Raw genomic sequence first — 17650 nt, 5'->3', positions numbered from 1 at the left:
AAAAGGGTAGGAATAAATGGTCAGTTTTCAGAATGGAGAGAGGTAAATAGTGGTGTCTCCCAGGCATCTGTACTGTGCCCAGTCCTATTCAATATATTCATAAACGATCTGGAAAAAGGGGCAAACACTGAGGTGGCAAAATTTGCAGATGATACAAAATTGTTCAAGTTAGTTAAGTCCCAGGCAGACTGCAAAGAGCTACAAAAGGATCTCTCAAAACTGGGTGACTGGGCACCAAAATGGCAGATGAAATTCAATGTTGATAAATGCAAAGTAATGCACATTGGAAAACGTAATCCCAAATATATACAAAATGATGGGGCCTAAATTGGCGGTTACCATTCTAGAAAGATCTTGGAGTTATTGTGGATAGTTCTCTGAAAATAGCCACTCAATATGCAGCAGCAGTCAAAAACGTGAACAGAACGTTGGAAATCATTAAGAAAGGGATAAATAATAAGACCAAAAATATCATATTGCCTCTATATAAATCCATGGTACACCCACATCTTGAATACTGTGTGCAGATGTGGTCACCCCATCTCAAAAAAAGATATATTGGAATTGGAAAAGGTTCAGAAAAGGGCAACAAAAATTAATAGGGATATGGAACAGCTGCCATATGAAGAGAGATTAATAAGACTGGGACTTTTCAACTTGGAAAAGAGACAACTAAGGGGGGATATGATTGAGATCTATAAAATCATGACTGAAAAAGAGAAAGTAAATAAGGAAGTGTTATTTACTCCTTCTCATAACAGAAGAGTTAGGGGTCACAAAAAAAAAAATTAATAGGCAGCAGGTTTAAAACAAACAAAAGGAAGTATTTTTTCACACAATGCACAGTCAGTCTGTGGAACTCCTTGCCAGAGGATGTTGCAAAGGCCAAGACTATAACAGGGTTCAAAAAAGAATGAGAAGTTCATGGAGCATTGGTCCATCAATGCCTATTAGCCAAGATGGACAGGGATGGTGTCCCTAGCCTCTGTTTGCCAGAAGCTGGGAATGGGTGACAGGGGATGAATCACTTGATAATTACCTGTTCTGTTCATTCCCTCTGGGGAACTTGGTATTGGCCACTGTCGGAAGACAGGATATGGGGCTAGATGGACCTTTGGCCTGACCCAGTATGGCTGTTCTTATGTTCTTAAACTAATGGTTAACTATTGTGAGTATTTCATTCTTTTGGATGGAAACTGCTTTTTATTATAAGAATTTTAAAAAGGCTCAGATTTTCAAAGGTTTTCAACATTGGCCTAACTCTGCTTCCACTGAAGTCAGGGTGACTTCAGTAGGAGCAGAGTTACACCGACACTGAGTGCTTTTGAACATTTCAGCCTAAAGTAAGTGTTCAAGTTTACCATAAATTTGCTCATAGGTTCTACTTCTGTTAAGAAAGAAATTGTATGCTTTTGAATGCACTGGTTTACTGCCAATGATATTTGAGCCAATTTTCCTTCCCCATTTACTGAGTCAATAAGCGAAGACCCTGTGTGCAGTCATCAATATTCTCTCGCGACCGTGGAGGTTGGAAATGTCACAGGCATTGCATACACAAAACTACACTTCACTTCTTTGGAAATTCCATGTATACACATTAGATATATAAAAGGCTGCAGAATCTAAATCTAGAGCAAACATTTTTCAAATGGCCATCATTTCAGTGACAGGATTCATTTTAGTCTCAAAGTTATCTAGGTTCCAGGCAAATTTGACATCTCCTCTCTTTTCTCATTCAAAGTTATTTACTTGGAACCACAGAATCATGAAACTGAGGGTACAGAAAGTCCTTTACACTAACAAGATGAAGCCCACAGCATTTTAAGTTACTTGCCTAATTAATATTTTGTGTGACCTTCAGACCGAGCCTGTCCCACTGTCTTCACACTGTGTCCTACATCTGGATCTAACCAGGTTGAGAGGTATGATAGGGTGGGGCACTATTTACACAATCTCAATAAAACATTTCCACGAAGCTAAATTTCCTGTAGCCTTCAAATCTACATACATCCTAATCTACTCTGTAGGACAACACTCGCATTTAGATTCTTTCTACTTTTCCATTCCTGTCTTCTCAGTATTATTTCAGTTGAAAGGGAACAATGTCCTTCATTTTGCTCGATACTGTTGCTACACTTATTATTTGAGTTCCTTATTGTACATGAACAACAAGGAGTCTGGTGGCACCTTAAAGACTAACAGATTTATTTGGGCATAAGCTTTCGTGGGTAAAAACCTCACTTCTTCGGATGCATAGAGTGAAAGTTACAGGTGCAGGCATTATGTACTGACACATGGAGTTATTGTACACTGTAATTTGGCAGTGCCATCTATTGGAAAGGAGGATTAAACTGGTTAATGACCATAATTCAACAACAAGTCCTTAGCACTAACTAATAAAGGAAATCACAAAAAGCACAGTTAGGACCACGTTTCAAGAATCTACTTTTCTATGTAATCTATTCTTATCTTATTTCTGGCACCTGTCACTCCAATATTCAAAAAGTGGCTAGATGGATAGTTTATAGATACTGCCTTGTCCCCTTTTCTTTGAGTAGTTTAATAACCACATTGCCACATCTCCCACGTAAATCTCACAGTTTAGCCTACCAATGGCATGAAGCCAGATGTGGAAGTCAGCGTCTCATACCAAAGCAAGCCTAACAGTGAGAAGTTACATATTGAAATGTGACAGATTATGGAGAAAACAGAAGTAAACAGCAAAGCAGATGATGGGATGCCCCCCATGCAGTGAGTGCCAACAGACCCTGCAGCGTCCCATTTATCTGAATTAGTGTGTTTAATTTGGCATGCAGTATTGAAACTGTGTGCAACTGGGCTGGAATGGATGATCACTGAGGGGTAAATGGACTGTATTGTGCTAATAGGTTTTAATGAAGATGCAACTTCTGTACTCTGGGGTTTCAGATTGTGTATAACATTTTCGCTTTTAAAATCCTGACTTAGGGCTTGTCTACACTTAAAACTCTAGAGTGGCACTGCTGTGCCACTGCAGCTGTAGTCCTTCAGTGTAGATGCTAGCTATTCCAACAGGAAGGATTCTCCTGTCAGCATAGGCAATCCACCTCCCTGAGAGGCGGTAGCTAGCTTGACGGAAGCTAAGTTGACCTAGCGCTGTCTACGTGGGGATTTAGGTTGACTTTACACTCAGAGATGTGGATTTTTCACACCTGTGACTAACATATTTAATTTGATTTAATTTTATAGTGTAGACCAGGCCTTAGTCATAATTTCTCTCATCTGTAAGAGATATTCATACAGTTGGTTAAAATCTTATACTGCACACAATGTTTACTACACAGGCTACCTTTTCCATAGGCCCCAACACTTCCATCCACCTGTCTGAAGCCCCCTGGGACTTACTTTCTGGATTTATTTGGGGTGGGTGGGAGGAGGGGTTGATTTGACTGTGAGGGGTTTTAGGGCACAGATTTCAGTCTGTCCCATTAAATGAAATTCAATCCTGTGAAGGGGGCCAACATGCAACCTAAGTACCTCTTAGTCCTTATTTTGAGGGCTTATATGGAATTTAAGAGTCATACAGGCTTTGGGCTGCTTTTCTACACAGAAGGGGCCGATTAATCATAATCCTGACCTTATCCTGGGGAGCCATAAGTGGAAGAGGAACGGAGTGGTGTCAGCCATTCAACTGGCACAAACACCAACCTGCATTTGCAGGCCAAGATAGCGAAGGGTGAGTCAGAACAATGCTCTGCTTACCACTCAGTTGAAGAGTACCTGCCTTGCCTAGTGCTTGCTGCTGGCTGTACAAGGCCCATGGTTCGGGAAAGCACTGTGAGTGTTTAAATTTGCACTCGAGTCCCATGAGACTTCATTGGGACTTCAGCACATTTTTTTTTTCCTGAACGTGGCCTGGGTGGCTGCAAGAAGGAGAGTGTGACACAGCTCCTGAACAACAGACTACACCCCTTGGTGTACAGCATGCTTGCCAGGATCCTGCCTGGCTGGGTGCACAAGGGGAAGCCTCCCAATGCCTCCTTCTCCCTCAAACTCAGTCCATGCACCTGTGCAGCGGATGGGATGCAGCCCTTGAGCAAAGACTGTCATTTACAATAGGAGACAAAGGAAGACTAAGGTAAGACAACCACGTTCATTTTCACTTGTATATAGGCCAAAACTTGAATCCAGTTCTCTTCACAACCAAAGGAAACTGAACTAACCCATTGTGAAACAGCCTCTCCAAAGAATCACCACTAGTAAAAGGAGATCATTCTCAATGTGATCTATTGGGTCTGCACTGTGTGTTTATGAAAGGTTTGCCAGGATGCATGATAAATTACAAAAAAATGAATAAAATGCTTAACAGACAATTAAAATGATGCCTATCCAAGGCTCTAGGTCCCCCAATGCACAATAACAATACAATGCAAATCTCAACAGTATTAAATGATCAGATCAACAGGAGCTCAGCCAGCTGCCTACAAAAACATTATGGCTCCATCCTGACATGCCTGTAATTCATGCAGCAACTTTAAAAGAAAGAAAGAAAAACAAACATACACACACAGCTTTCAATTACCTTCAAGGCTCCAGTCTTGCAAGAAGCGCAGTGCTGTGATGGTTATATTCAGTCCTATTTTCACTGCTTTGTAGAAACTTTGGTTTGATAGAACTGCATCTAAATCTTCTAAGGATGCTAAGGAACTGAAAGCAAAGTGAAAAATCAAGCACTTGTCAAAGCACAGCAGCATTGTGCGCATTCTTTGGAGAGGGCAGCAGAAGGATTGTGAAGTAGAGCTGGATGAAAGTTTTTAACAACTTTTTTTGTCAAAATATGGGGTTTTGTCAAATGAAGTTTCTAGTGAAATGTTTTGCTTGACAAAGTTTTCTAAACAAAATATTCTAGAAAACCCTGAGTTGGATGAGTTTGGTGATCTGTCTGGAGTGGATATCTGAGGGTTGTCCATTATCTTGCAAAACCTGCAGAACACCTTCAAAAGACGAGCCTGAGCATCAAAATTCATAACTTTGCTAGACACTAAAATTCGTGAGCTGACTAGACACACTAGATTTATGGCTTACTACAACAATCTATAACCTAGTTTCACCCCTCTCCAGTCATGGGAGGGAAAGGGAGAGGGGGTAAAAGGGCCACTTGACCTTGAATGGTCCCTTGAAATGTGTGTTAACTACTTATGCTAAACAACCTTGTATTTAGCTGTGACACTCTCCATACATGGCCCAGACCCAAAGAAGAGCTCTGTGTAGCTCAAAAGTTTGTCTCTCTCACCAACAGAAGTTGGTCCAATAAAAGATATTACACCTCACCCACCTTTTGTCTCTAATGTCCTGGGACCAACATGGCTACAATGACACTGCATATAACAAAATCATGTAGTTTATTTTCTAAATTTCTTCAAACAGACCAGCTCTGTTGTGAAGTTAACAACATTATAAATTTAATTTGATGATACATTTTGGATTCCACACCAATTTTATCTGACGCTTCTTATAGCCCATGGCTGTTATGCAAACGAAAATCCAACTTTTTTTTTTAAACTTGATCAGCTGTTGATGTACTTTGCTATTTCAAACAACAAGAAATTGCAAAAAAAATTGCTTACCCGAAGAGCTTGGGGGACGGGGGCGTCATTTAGACTAGGAGATACCATATGACAATTTTGCACTCCAGTCCCTTTCTCGTGTACTCACTATGTGCTAGATTCTGTTCTACACCACCTGAGAGGTACAGCAAAGAGGACAGTCCAGAATTGTGCCTGAATTTTGCATGAGCTGGAAGCTCTAACTTATGGCAGCCTCCTACAGCTGTCAGTGAGCTTCTCTGCCACCCAGAATAGCCTAGATCTGAGCATTAAGGCCGCTCTTTCTCCAGACCCCAACCTGCCCCCAGCATGCTCAATGCTGCAAAGGGGCGCAGGCTGCATTCTTTGAATTCTCACACAGGCCATTGTGGTTTCTGTATGTCACCATGGTATATAGAAGAAGCAGGGGCTAGAATTTGGCCCAATTCACTGTGGGCAGGATCGGCTCTACTGTTTTTGCCACCCCGAGCAGCGCGCCGAATTGGCACCGCGGACAGTCCATGTGCCGTTAGGGCAGCACACGCATTTCCGCGGCAGCGGCAATTTGGCGGCAGTTTCTGTCTTCAGACGGAAGACAGAAGCCACCGAATTGCCCCCGCGGGCAGCTGAACATAGAAGCTATTGCTGAATGGCCGCCACAGACAACTGAACATAGAAGTTGCCATCGCCGTGGAAACATGCGTGCCGCCCTAACGACACACGGACGGCGCCCGCCGTCCGCGGCGGCAATTCGATGCGCTGCTTGAGGCCGCAAAAAACACAGGGACTGCCACCCCTTGCAGATTGCCGCCCCAAGCACCTGCTTGGAATGCTGGTGCTTGGAGCTGGCCCTGACTGTGGGTTACATTGAGTCAGTTAGGCACAGCCCCGATTAAGAGACAGTGCAGAGTTCAGTACCAAGGGGAAAGCATCTTAGATACATTCTTCCTGAAAGCAATATGCCTCTCTGAACTCCCTGTCATGGTTGCTGCTACAACCTTTATGGGGGGCAGCCTGCACTTTGCTGCATACAACTTCCATTCTGTGGCCCAGTGCTGAGATGGTGTGGGGCCATGACCCCATCTCCTCTCTGCCATTTTTGGAGCACTGTGCACCCTTTGGGCATTGGGCAGGGAGCAGGAAAATTAAGTAAATGATACAAGGGATAAAAGATTGACCATCTTCATAGTCTGAGACTGCAATCATGTGAGCAGTAGCTTCTATACCAGGGGTGGCCAACCTATGGCTCCGGAGTCACATGCAGCTCCTTGTATAGGCACTGAATCCGGGGCTGGAGCTACAGGCACGAACTTTCCAATATGCCGGGGTGTGCTCACTGCTCAACCACAGGCTCTGCCACAGGTCCTGCCCCCACTCTACCCCTTCCCGCCCCCCTCCCCTGAGCCTGCCGTGCCCTCTTTCCTCTCCCCGCCCCCAGAGCCTCCTGCACACCACGGAACAGCTGCTTTGGAGGTGGAGAGGGAGGGAGGAGGAGGCACTGATCAGCGGGGCTGCTGGTGGGTGGGAGATGCTGGGAGCAGGTTGGGGAAGCTGCTGGGGTGCTGCAGACGTATTACTGTGGCTCTTTGGCAATGTAAATCGGTAAATTCTGGCTCCTTCTCAGGCTTAGGTTGGCCACCCCTGTTCTATACCTTGAAGCTTTGCAAATAGTCATGTGTGGGCATTTCATTACTAGAGGGCTCCAGAGGTTATAGAAAGAGGTATAAAAGCATGAATATCCTCTTATACAACAGAACTGACCAAAACTAGCTGACTTCTTAGGGGAAATCCCTGTATAACCAGTTTCAAATAACATATATGCTCTGTCCCTTCCAACCTCTTCCATGGTTAATGTAATAACATTTTGACAGGGCTGCTGAGCAACAGGAAGCAACATGCACAGAATTTGTTGTTGATTTAATTAGGTTAATTATTTGATCCACCGTCATGGCAGTGAGATAAAATTTGCTTTGCCCATTATTGCCTCAGGAATCCAGCTCATGAGGCAGACCTGAAAGGGAAAAAAAATCACCTTACAATCAAAGATCCTTTTATACCTCGGAAACACCAAGCTTCTGAGGGAGTTTTCAAGCCAATCAGATTGCCTGAGAAGTTCTCCACTTTTTGGTAGTACCATAGTTATGGGTGTCCGAGTCACAAGCGCTGCACCCATGTACATGCCAATGCATGGAGACCGTGATGTAGACTGCCTGAGCAGGGCCCCAAGAATACAAACGTTGAGCCCCACCACTCCTGTCACTTATTCTGAATAAGTGAGACACAATATTATTTTCCCAGTTGCAAACAAACAATGTACAGGTTTGGCGCTTTTTAACAAGGCAAAGAAAAGCCGTAAGTAGGTGTGGCAGAGTCAGTGCAGAGATTTTCAATTTCCCATTCTAAGCACATGTGGTGTGGATCCCATGCATGCTGCAGATTCACAGAAATGACTGTAGAATATGTGGGTTCAATTCTAGGGCGACTGGATAAAATTCTATGGCCTGTGTTATACAGGAGGTCAAACAAGATGATCTGAAGGTCCCTTCTGACCTTACAATCTATGAATTGGTCATTTTTCCAAAGAAATTCCTGAAATTGCTACTTTGCATCAAAGTCTCCATTGTGTCTCCCTGCCTCACTTTGTGATCCTCTGTACTTCCCCATAAAGGTAAGTAGTTTGTTGCAACTACACCTCCCTCCTGGTGGCTTCTCCCATCAACATAGCTACTGCCCTTAAAAAGGGAGAGAGGCAAATAGAAATTTCTCTGGCACACAGGGCTTGTCTACACTGACAGTGATGCAGCTGTGCCCCTGTAGTACATAGTGAAGATGTTACCTATGCTGATGGGAGAGCTTCTAGGTACTCCACCTCCTCAAGAGGCAGTAGCTATGTTGATGGGAGAAGCCATCCCATTGACACAGCTCTGTCTACACCAGGGAAAATCCACACCTCTGAGCAACATAGTTATACCAACATAAGTTCCTACTGTAGACCTAGTGTCTTGTTATGCTCTGATGCGCCCAGGACAGCAATTCCAAAATACAAAGAAATCGAAGCAAGACATGGTAGGTAGGTGGTCAGTCAAAACATGAAATAACCATGAACCAGTTAAGTTAGCAACGATCTGAACAAGACATAACAGCACATCCTGAGTAGCCACACACACCCAATGCTACGCGTGCACGAGCACACTCACACACAGAGACACTGGAACACTGAGTTCAGGGAGCAATAACCAGGAAATGAACAGGAACAGACAGCAAGAAGCAGGAAGGCAGCACACACACCTCCATGACCTGAGCTATCAGTCTGGGAAGACCTACATGACCCAACCTCACACCAGAGCCACCACTGGACTTTTATTCTAATTAACAGGGGTTATTTCTAGTCAGTTTGGCCAGTTAAGGGGCCATGGAGGGCATCTGTAGAAGGAAGCTTTCAGTTTTGTATGGAGTGGGTTGCTTAAAGCAACTCAGCACTGAAACGGGGCAGGGCTACACTTAAAACGCTGCGCCACTGTAGCGCATAAGTGAAGATGCTCCTATGCAGATGGGAAGAGGATTAAGTGGTGAAATAAAGTCACTTACCTGACACTGATTGCTACAGATTGCCAAGTGCCAATTTAATTGAACTATATTGTATTAAAGCACTTAAGAAATAAACTAGTTTTAAAATGATAGGCATTCAAATGGATTAACGTCAAATGGTCTCAAAGGCTTCAATATTTCAGATCCTCCTTGGATTAATGAAAGCAGTAATGTAATAATAATAATATATAACTCTCCATCCAGAAGAATCCCATCAAACATGACAAAACTAACACTCTCATATACAAAAGGGTCATTTCAGTCACCACTCGCATCAGCAACCTCCCAAAGATTTTTCTGCTGAGATGCACAAGGAGGAAAGGTAGAGTTGCAAAAGGGTCTGGAGCAAAAGGCAGGGACTGCAGAAAATGAGGAGGAAGGAGTCCCAAGCTTCCCAATAGCATAGCCTATAGGTACAGGTATCTGCTAAGTAAGGCATAGGTATAAGTGTAATAAAACTATTGCAAATTCAGAAGGGTGTGGGGGGGGAGGAGGCAGTTCCCAACTGAATAATTGTAATATTGGGCCAGATCTTGGGACAAGAACCTACCAGACCTCAGTGTTACTGGGCAATTCTTAAGTAATCAGTATAATTAATCACACAATCAATAGATCAGGCGACAATAGGGCCAAGGGCCTTTTTTTCTGGGCAAGTGTTGGCCTCACTCTGCTCCCATTGGAGCCACCTGTAAAGTTCCCATTGACTTCAACGCAAGCAGAGGGAGGCCAACACGGACAATCCTGCCTTATATCTATATCTTGCTATGAATTCTCCTGCTATTGATTATACAAGTGGGAAGTACAATGAGTTAGATAAAAGCATCATTCCATGGAAATAAAAGAAAGCACAAATAGGGAGAACAAATACATTACCCAGATGTTAGTACTTACTTTTTAATAGACTGCAGAAACTGAGCTGTAGCACGTATCCCACCTTCTTTGTAAAGGCTGCTTGCCTGCAGCCATGGGAGTGAACGCAGAAAGTCCCAGAAATAGGGTTGGTTGTGGAGGCTTTCAACTACAGAAATCGTCTCCTCAGTTTCATTCCAGTCCATCTTGATTTTTAAGAAAAATGTGTTAAATGTGACCCAATTATTTCATTGGGGGTGGGGTGGGAGAACAGCAGCTGTCCTCTGCCTCCTCCCATACACAGGAATTTCTAACCATGTAAAACCCTTCTGGGGTGTGGCATTGTTGCATTAATGAAATTCACCCTAGGAATGAGTACACTCCTTTTTCAACTCATGGTGGTTGTAACTCTGCTGCATGTGAATCTCTTGTGGGAAAACTGAGTTATGAAAAAAACCTAACTAGCCCTTTCCTCTGCTTCTGCTCATGAGTGTACAGGACATGCCACTGCTAGGAGATGAAATCTGAAAGATGATTAGCTTGACAATCACAACAACAAAACTGTAGAGTCTAGAGAATCATAACTACTCATCTGCAAGGGGTGAAGAGGAGTGCTATAATGAAGCTTCTATGTATGCCACCCCTACTTTGCACCCAGGGCTGGCTCTAACTTTTTTGCTGCCCCAGGTAAAAAAGAAGAGCGCCACCCCACCATAACAGCCCCCCCTCCCCGAGCGCCCTGCTCCCCCCCCCCCCCCAGCATCGTGCCAGGCCACCCAAACCCCCGCCTCCCGGCGCGCTGCACCGGGCCAGGCCAGCCGAACTCCCCACCCACAGCACCGCACTGGGCCGCCCAAACCCCCGCCCCCCTGGAGAGCCGGGCCGGGCCACCCAAAGCCCCGCCCCCCCCAAGCGCCGGGCCGGGCCGCCCAAAGCCCTGAGTGCCGTGCTGCACCGCAGAAACCCCCACTCTCACCCCAGCGCCGCACCGCCAAAACTCCCCTCGCGCTGCCCGGCCGAAACAAAAAAAACAAAAAAAAACCACACCACGAGCGCCCCCCACCATCCCAACATTGGCTGCCCCTTCTAAGGTGCCGCCCCAAGCACGTGCTTGGTCGGCTGGTGCCTGGAGCCGGCCCTGTTTGCACCTCTTCAGGAAAGGCCTTTCATGCAAACAGATAATAAATAGATTGAGGGGATGGACTCGTTTCTGCTGAACTGACTGTGACTGGGGAGATCTATTTTGCAAGATCACACCTTCAGATGCTTCTGTAAAACAAACAAGCTATGCTAACCCCCATATTATGGGGTCATGTTGGTGAATTAGACATTAAATTATGTTGGTGGGTACTTCAACAGGACTCCTTTGCATAAATATTCATCAACATGAATAAGGCTTGGAGTGGAAACTGGAGCCTTTGTATTTTTTATTAAAAAAATAGTAGAACCTTCAAGGCCAAATACAATGAAAGAATAAAACTGACATTTGTCTTTGTAAACTGGGGATGCACACAATTTTTGTTTTTATTTTCAATTCAGTACCAGAAAGAAAACTTTGCATTTCTGCAGCTTCTTTCAGTCAAGGCTCTCAAGAGTAGTTTATAAATGGTACACTAAACAGCATCCAATCCCAGGTTTGAAATTGTAGTTTGCAGTTTCATGAAGAGTCGGAAATAGTCCCTGATCAATTTTGGAGAGAATTCATTATTTCATTTTTTTTTTTAAAGCGAAGGTAATGATTTGAGAAGGATGCAGAATTGACAACACTAAAGATTGAATTCTGTGTCTATTCAGCCTTGGTTTTTCTGTTGAGACTGCCAACTGTTACGATGGTGGGTGATTTATCCACTAGAGACAGGACAGACAGCCAACTCGTCTCACAGAGGCTATCACAGGGGTCATGGGAAGAATTTTTCAGCTAAACCATGTAATCTTGTCCTTCACTCCATCTCCACCCCTCCTCACTGCATCTCACCCAATAGGGTGTAATCTCTTCTAAGTAACAACAACCTCTTTCACTGTGAAGTGCCTACCACCTTTTAGATGCTGTAAAAATAATCAACAATTCTCAATACATAAAGCTGAGTCTTTTTAGGTGTTTTGTATTATGCTTTTATACATCTTTGTAGACATGTTCAGAGAGTGGCCTAATGCACTTTCTAAAATCTCCAGATAATCAACAAACATACTTCACACAACAGAGGCTTTTAGCCACTAATAATGCAGGTTGGATTCAAACCAGTGATGCAGCAATCCATGACCCTCTATATTAGGTCCCTGAATCACTGGGCCCTCAGCAGAACTCCACTTTCTACAATATGCTTTACTACAACTTGAAAAAATAAAATCTATCCATTATTGCTAAGTCTGAAATTGTAACTTTCCACACACAAAAAAAATTACTTACGGTTAAGAAAATGGAACTGTTGGTGGACCCTGTAAAAATAAATAGTTTTCCTTTTACACAGAGACACGTTATTCTTCATGACAGAAGTATCACTACTAAATACAGTGAATGAACACTTAATAAAAGGCCATAAAACTAGCAGTGCACCGAAGAACTGGTGATCTGATAACCTTTTGCACTTCCTAATATTTCCAGGTATCATTCCATAGCCAATTTTAATGAAATTACTTACCAGGGATGATTTTCACTGGCAAAGCAAAATTATCATGTAAACTGTAGGAGAGCAATATGGTCCCAGGCACTACTGACGACACTATTCTGCTTAGACAGGGTTACCAAAAGAGTGCTGGGTGTCCTACGCAATATAACAGGTTAAATGCCATCCTATTTCAGAGGAAGGCAGCAGAGTGGGGGTAGTGAAGTGTGCTGAAATGCAGATGAGTGGGGGGTAATGGAGGGTGCTCGTGGTAGATCTGACAGGACAACTACTCTGCAAGGTTGCTTTGTGTGTACAGGGGGGATGCATTTGGAAGTCATTACTGCTTCTTTAAAGCAAGGCAGACAGGCCCTCCCTCCCCAGTATGAAACCCCTTTCTAAGCTCCCCATAGACTGGTGTGGTTCTGTACCATCCCTTACTCAGGTCAGTGGCTGAATGTCTCAATTTTTGCAGCATATGCACAGGCTGTAGCATAGGCACTAGGGGAGACAGGGGCTAGGTCGAGTCACTCCCATGTGCACACCATGCCTCTGCACACCTGGTGGGCCAGAAGGGTGCTCTTGAAAACATGCCTGACAGGGTAACCAGGTGATCATATTACTAACCCTTGTCCTTACCCTATGTTATTAGGGATACGTAATGTCAGGTTGCCAACCCTCCAGGATTGGCCTGGAGTCTCAAGAAATTAAAGGGTATGTCATGTGATGAAATCTCCAGCAATACATCCAACCAAAATTGGCAACCCTACACAGAGCTGTAGGAGACAGAGCTTTATTGAGCAGACTGGGTGGCCAGTGTTCCATGCTGCAAGGCCTGTGTTTGTCCAATCGTAGCCAGGCCACAACGTCTGTGCCTTTGTGCCAGGTGTCACCAAACTAGGGCTCTTCCTGAAACCTGACCTTCTTTTTCCAGTCCCACTCATTATATTCCTCTCCCCAACCACTTCCCTGCTATTTATCTCCACAATCGTTTTTGCCATGTCTAATATTTAGATTGTAAATGTATGGGGACAGGCATACATGTCTCTGTAGAACACAGCTAGCACAATTCTGGGCTCTATAAAATAAAGAAAACCCCCAACAATCGTTATCATAACAATGACAATACTTCTAGATCCACTTCTTAGCTAAAACAATGATTTTTTTTAATGATAAAAGGAAGCTATGTCTTTTTCAGTGGCTTTCGCTCAGTGCCAGGTAAGCACATCAGCCAATTACTAAACGAGGATAACTTACCTGAGAACTTTGATTCTTCCTCCCACAGCTTTTGTAAAGCAATAGCTTTCTCTGAGGTCTCTGAAATCCCCTTCGCAAAGTCTTGTATCTCTTTCAGGAATGTCAGGTCAGTTCCCATAACGCTGTCCTGACCACTTTGGAAATTGGAAGCGCTTTCCATGAAAGGGGGAAAGGGAAGGTCATTTCAAAATAGGAATTGGAAAAAGCAGGTGCGATTTCCTCTCCATCAGCTGTGAGCACCATTTTGCATATTTGGGGTGAGAGTTTTTAAATGTTCCCCATTTACCCATTTTTTGTCAGTTCATTACAGTTGCCTTGAGTTGTGTAAAAATCCCACAAAGCCGTGGATAGGAAGACAACGAGAGCTGCCCTATTGAAACAGCTAATCTGGTGTAGTTGGGTGTAGTTAGACTCTTCCAAACAAGTCTAAATGAATTAAAATGCACCTAGATGTGAGAGACTGTGGGAGAGGATTTCTTCCTGAACTCGACTGATGGTTAGGTTTTGACTTGAAGACTGAGAATTAACAGGATGAAATAGCAGAGACTAGCACAGCGGTCCCCAAACTGTGGGACATAGAGGAACATCCAGGGGCAGCTGTAGGACCCAGGTCAGCCCCATGGGAGGCAGGGAGGGAGCACCACCCAGCCCAGCTCCATCCCCAGCTTCAGCTCCACTCCACCCTTTGCTCTGCCCCCAGCCTAGCTCTGCCCTTATTTCCTCTCTCTGCCCTCACACCAGCTCTGCCTCTAGCCCCAGCTCCTCCCGCAGCTCCACTTTCAGCCCAAACTCCTCTGCTGAGCCAACTGTGCAGTAATGGAAAGGGGGATGGACAGATTCCATTACTAGTAATCGGGGGGGGGGGGGGGGTGCACAACAGGAAAAGTTTGGGCACCACTGATCTAACGTAACTGCAGTTGCTATTCAACGTGAGAGTAGGGTTGCCAGACATCTAGTTTTTTACTAGAATGCTCAGTCGAAAAGGGACCCTGGTGGCTCCAGTCGGCACTGCCGACCAAGCCATTAAAAGTCCAGTCAGTGGTGCATCGGGGGCCCGGGGCTAAGGCAGGCTCCCTGCCTGCCCTAGCTCCGTGTGACTCCCGGAAGTGACCACCAGATCCTTGCGGCCCCTAGACACATGGGCGGCCAGGGAGGCTCCATGCACTGCCCTCATGCACCGCCCCCACAGCTCCCATTGGTCGCGGTCCAGCCATATGCCTAGGGGCTGCAGGGACCTGGTGCCCACTTCCTGGAACCTGTGGTAAGCGCTGCCAGGACCCCGAACCCTGAACCCCTTCCCACACCCCAAACCCCTGCCCGAGTCCCCTCCCACACCCCAAGCCCCTCATCCCCAGCCCCACTCCAGAGCCCACACCCCCAGCCAGAGCCCTCACCTTCCCCGTACCCCAACCCCAGCCCTGAGCCCTCTCCCACACCCCAAATCGCTCATCCCTGGCTCTACCCCAGAGCCCATACCCCCAGCCAGAGCCCTCACCTCGCCCCCTCACCCTAACCCCAGCCCTGAGCCCTCTCCCGCACCCTGAACCTCTCATCTCCAGCCCCACCCCAGAGCCTGCATGCCCAGCCGGAGCCCGCACCCCCTCCCACACTCTGAACCCCTGTACCCCAGCCCGGATCCCCATCCTACACCCAAACCCTTAATCGCTGGCTCCACGCCAGAGCCTGCACCGCAATCCTCCCCCACCCAACCCGCTGCCCCAGCCCTGAGCTGTCTCCCACTCTCCAAACACCTCATCCCTGGCCCCACCCCAGAGCCCACATCCCCAGCCAGAGCCCTCAACCCCCTGCCGCACCCCAGCCCTGAATCCTCTCCTGCACCTCAAACCCCTCATCCCCAGCTCCACCCCAGAGCCCATACCCCCAGCCAGAGCCTGCACCCCCCCTCACACTCTGAACCCGTGTCCCAGCCCGAAGCCCCATCCTACACCCCAAACCTTTAATTGCCAGCTCCACCCCAACTTCACCTCTGCACCCCAGTCCTCCCCCACCTGCACCCAACCCACTGCCCGGAGCCCTCTCCCATACCCTGAACTCCTTGTTTCTGGCCCCACCCGGAGCCCACACCCCCAGCCCAGAGCTCATATTCCCCAGCACCCAACCCTCTGCCCCAGCCCTCTCCCGCACCCCAAACCCCTCATCCCTGACCCTACCCCAGAGTCCGCACCCCCAGATGGAGCCCTCACCCCCTCCCATACCCCAAACCCCTGCCCCAGCCCACTGAAAGTGAGAGAGGGTGGAGGAGAACGAGCAATGGAGGGAGGGGAGATAGAGCGAGGGGGGACATGGGGTGGGGCAAGGGTGTTCAGTTCTGGGCCTTTAGAAAATTGGCAACCCTACACAAGGGTGAAATTCACTTTGGGGCAGGTGGTGTGCAGAGCCGCCTTTAGGAAGTGCGGGACCTGATTCGAACAGTTTTGACGGGGCCCCGGCAGGGATGACTGAAAAACACGTAAAAAAACATGTGGGGCTTGTTCTCACCGGGTGGCACTCGTAGTCTTCGGCGGTTTGTCCTTCACTCGCTCCGGGTCTTTGGTGGCACTGAAGGACCTGCTGCCGAAGTGCTGCCGAAGACCCAGAGCGAGTGAAGGACCCGCCGCTGAAGTGCCACCGAAGACCCGGAGCGCTGCCGGGTGAGTAAAAATTAAAAAGGAGCCTCTAGCCAGGGAAGGGATTCTCGGCCACTTGCCCCCACCCCGGCGGCCCTGCCACTGGGCGCGGGGCCCTCTTGGGCGCGGGGCCCGATTCGGGGGAATTGGTGGAATTGGCCTAAAGCCGGCCCTGGTGGCGTGAAATAGTGCACAGGCCTCATACTGGACCCTACACTGGGGTATATTTCACCCTCTGTGTATGTTACTAACCTACTGAACTGCCTTGGAAACGTTCGGTGCCTTAACAAGCAACAAACACTACAAATAATAACCAAAATGATAACAAAAAGCAGCAATAGTAACAGTTTCTGAGGCAGATGCATGCTGACGGCAGCAGGCTTGCTGCTTAAAGCACAATTCTACTCTGAAAAGTGACTGTAGAGATGGCGTCGTGGGGTTAGATATCAATTGCCTTGCACTGATTTCCATATTAAATTTTCCAGTAAAACAGAAATAAACTGCACAGTTCCAGACTTGCCACTACTGGGCCATCAAAAGTTGTAGTTATGAAGATTTTAATATAAATCTATGCAAATGTCATGCAAATACAAGCTCAGTCATTTAATGGGCTAACAGAGGCATGTCTGGGGACACACAGGAGATTCTGCTTTATTGTTGACAGTATCTATATACCTAAAGCATATGACAGTTTTACTAGTATATGCAGCAGTTCATGTAAAAAACAGCATTATATTACGAGCACTGATTTCCCCCAGATCTTAGCACACATACATTTTTCAGCTAAACCGAGCTATACATACTTTCTATAATAGTGCCATCTGGTGGCTCGCTGACAACATCACAGTTTCCAAGCCCTGAATATTAGTTGTCAGACTAAGCATATGGCCCGTATTTCTCTCTTCCTTTTCTTTACACAACAAAATTCCCAAGAATGACCCTGGACACAACAAACCTCATAACAGAAAAATTCTGATGAATACCATTCCTAGATTTCTAATATAATGGTAGGGTTACCATACGTCCGGTTTTTCCCGGACATGTCCGACTTTTCGGCAATCAAACCCCCGTCCGGGGGGAATTGCCAAAAAGCCGAACATGTCCGGGAAAATGCCGGCCGGGCACTTCCCCTCCCGCAGCTGCTCTGCTCCTCCCCTGACTT

General features: G+C 46.2%; 1 protein-coding gene across 1 annotated transcript in view; it reads right to left on the bottom strand.

Moving 5' to 3' along the window:
• ABCA13 (ATP binding cassette subfamily A member 13) overlaps nt 1-17650 on the bottom strand; it is a 285349-nt gene that overhangs the window by 239089 nt on the left and 28610 nt on the right. Inside the window, exons 4-7 of the mRNA XM_034761320.1 lie at nt 13862-14013; nt 12409-12437; nt 10044-10207; nt 4562-4686 (exon numbers count right to left, since the gene is read on the bottom strand). Coding sequence (XP_034617211.1) covers nt 4562-4686; nt 10044-10207; nt 12409-12437; nt 13862-14013 — 470 coding nt within the window. The remainder of the gene's footprint in view (nt 1-4561; nt 4687-10043; nt 10208-12408; nt 12438-13861; nt 14014-17650) is intronic.

The sequence above is a fragment of the Trachemys scripta genome, chromosome 2, assembly GCF_013100865.1.
Source record: "Trachemys scripta elegans isolate TJP31775 chromosome 2, CAS_Tse_1.0, whole genome shotgun sequence".
NCBI lineage: Eukaryota > Metazoa > Chordata > Testudines > Emydidae > Trachemys > Trachemys scripta.
This window is presented reverse-complemented; position numbering and strand designations above follow the sequence as displayed.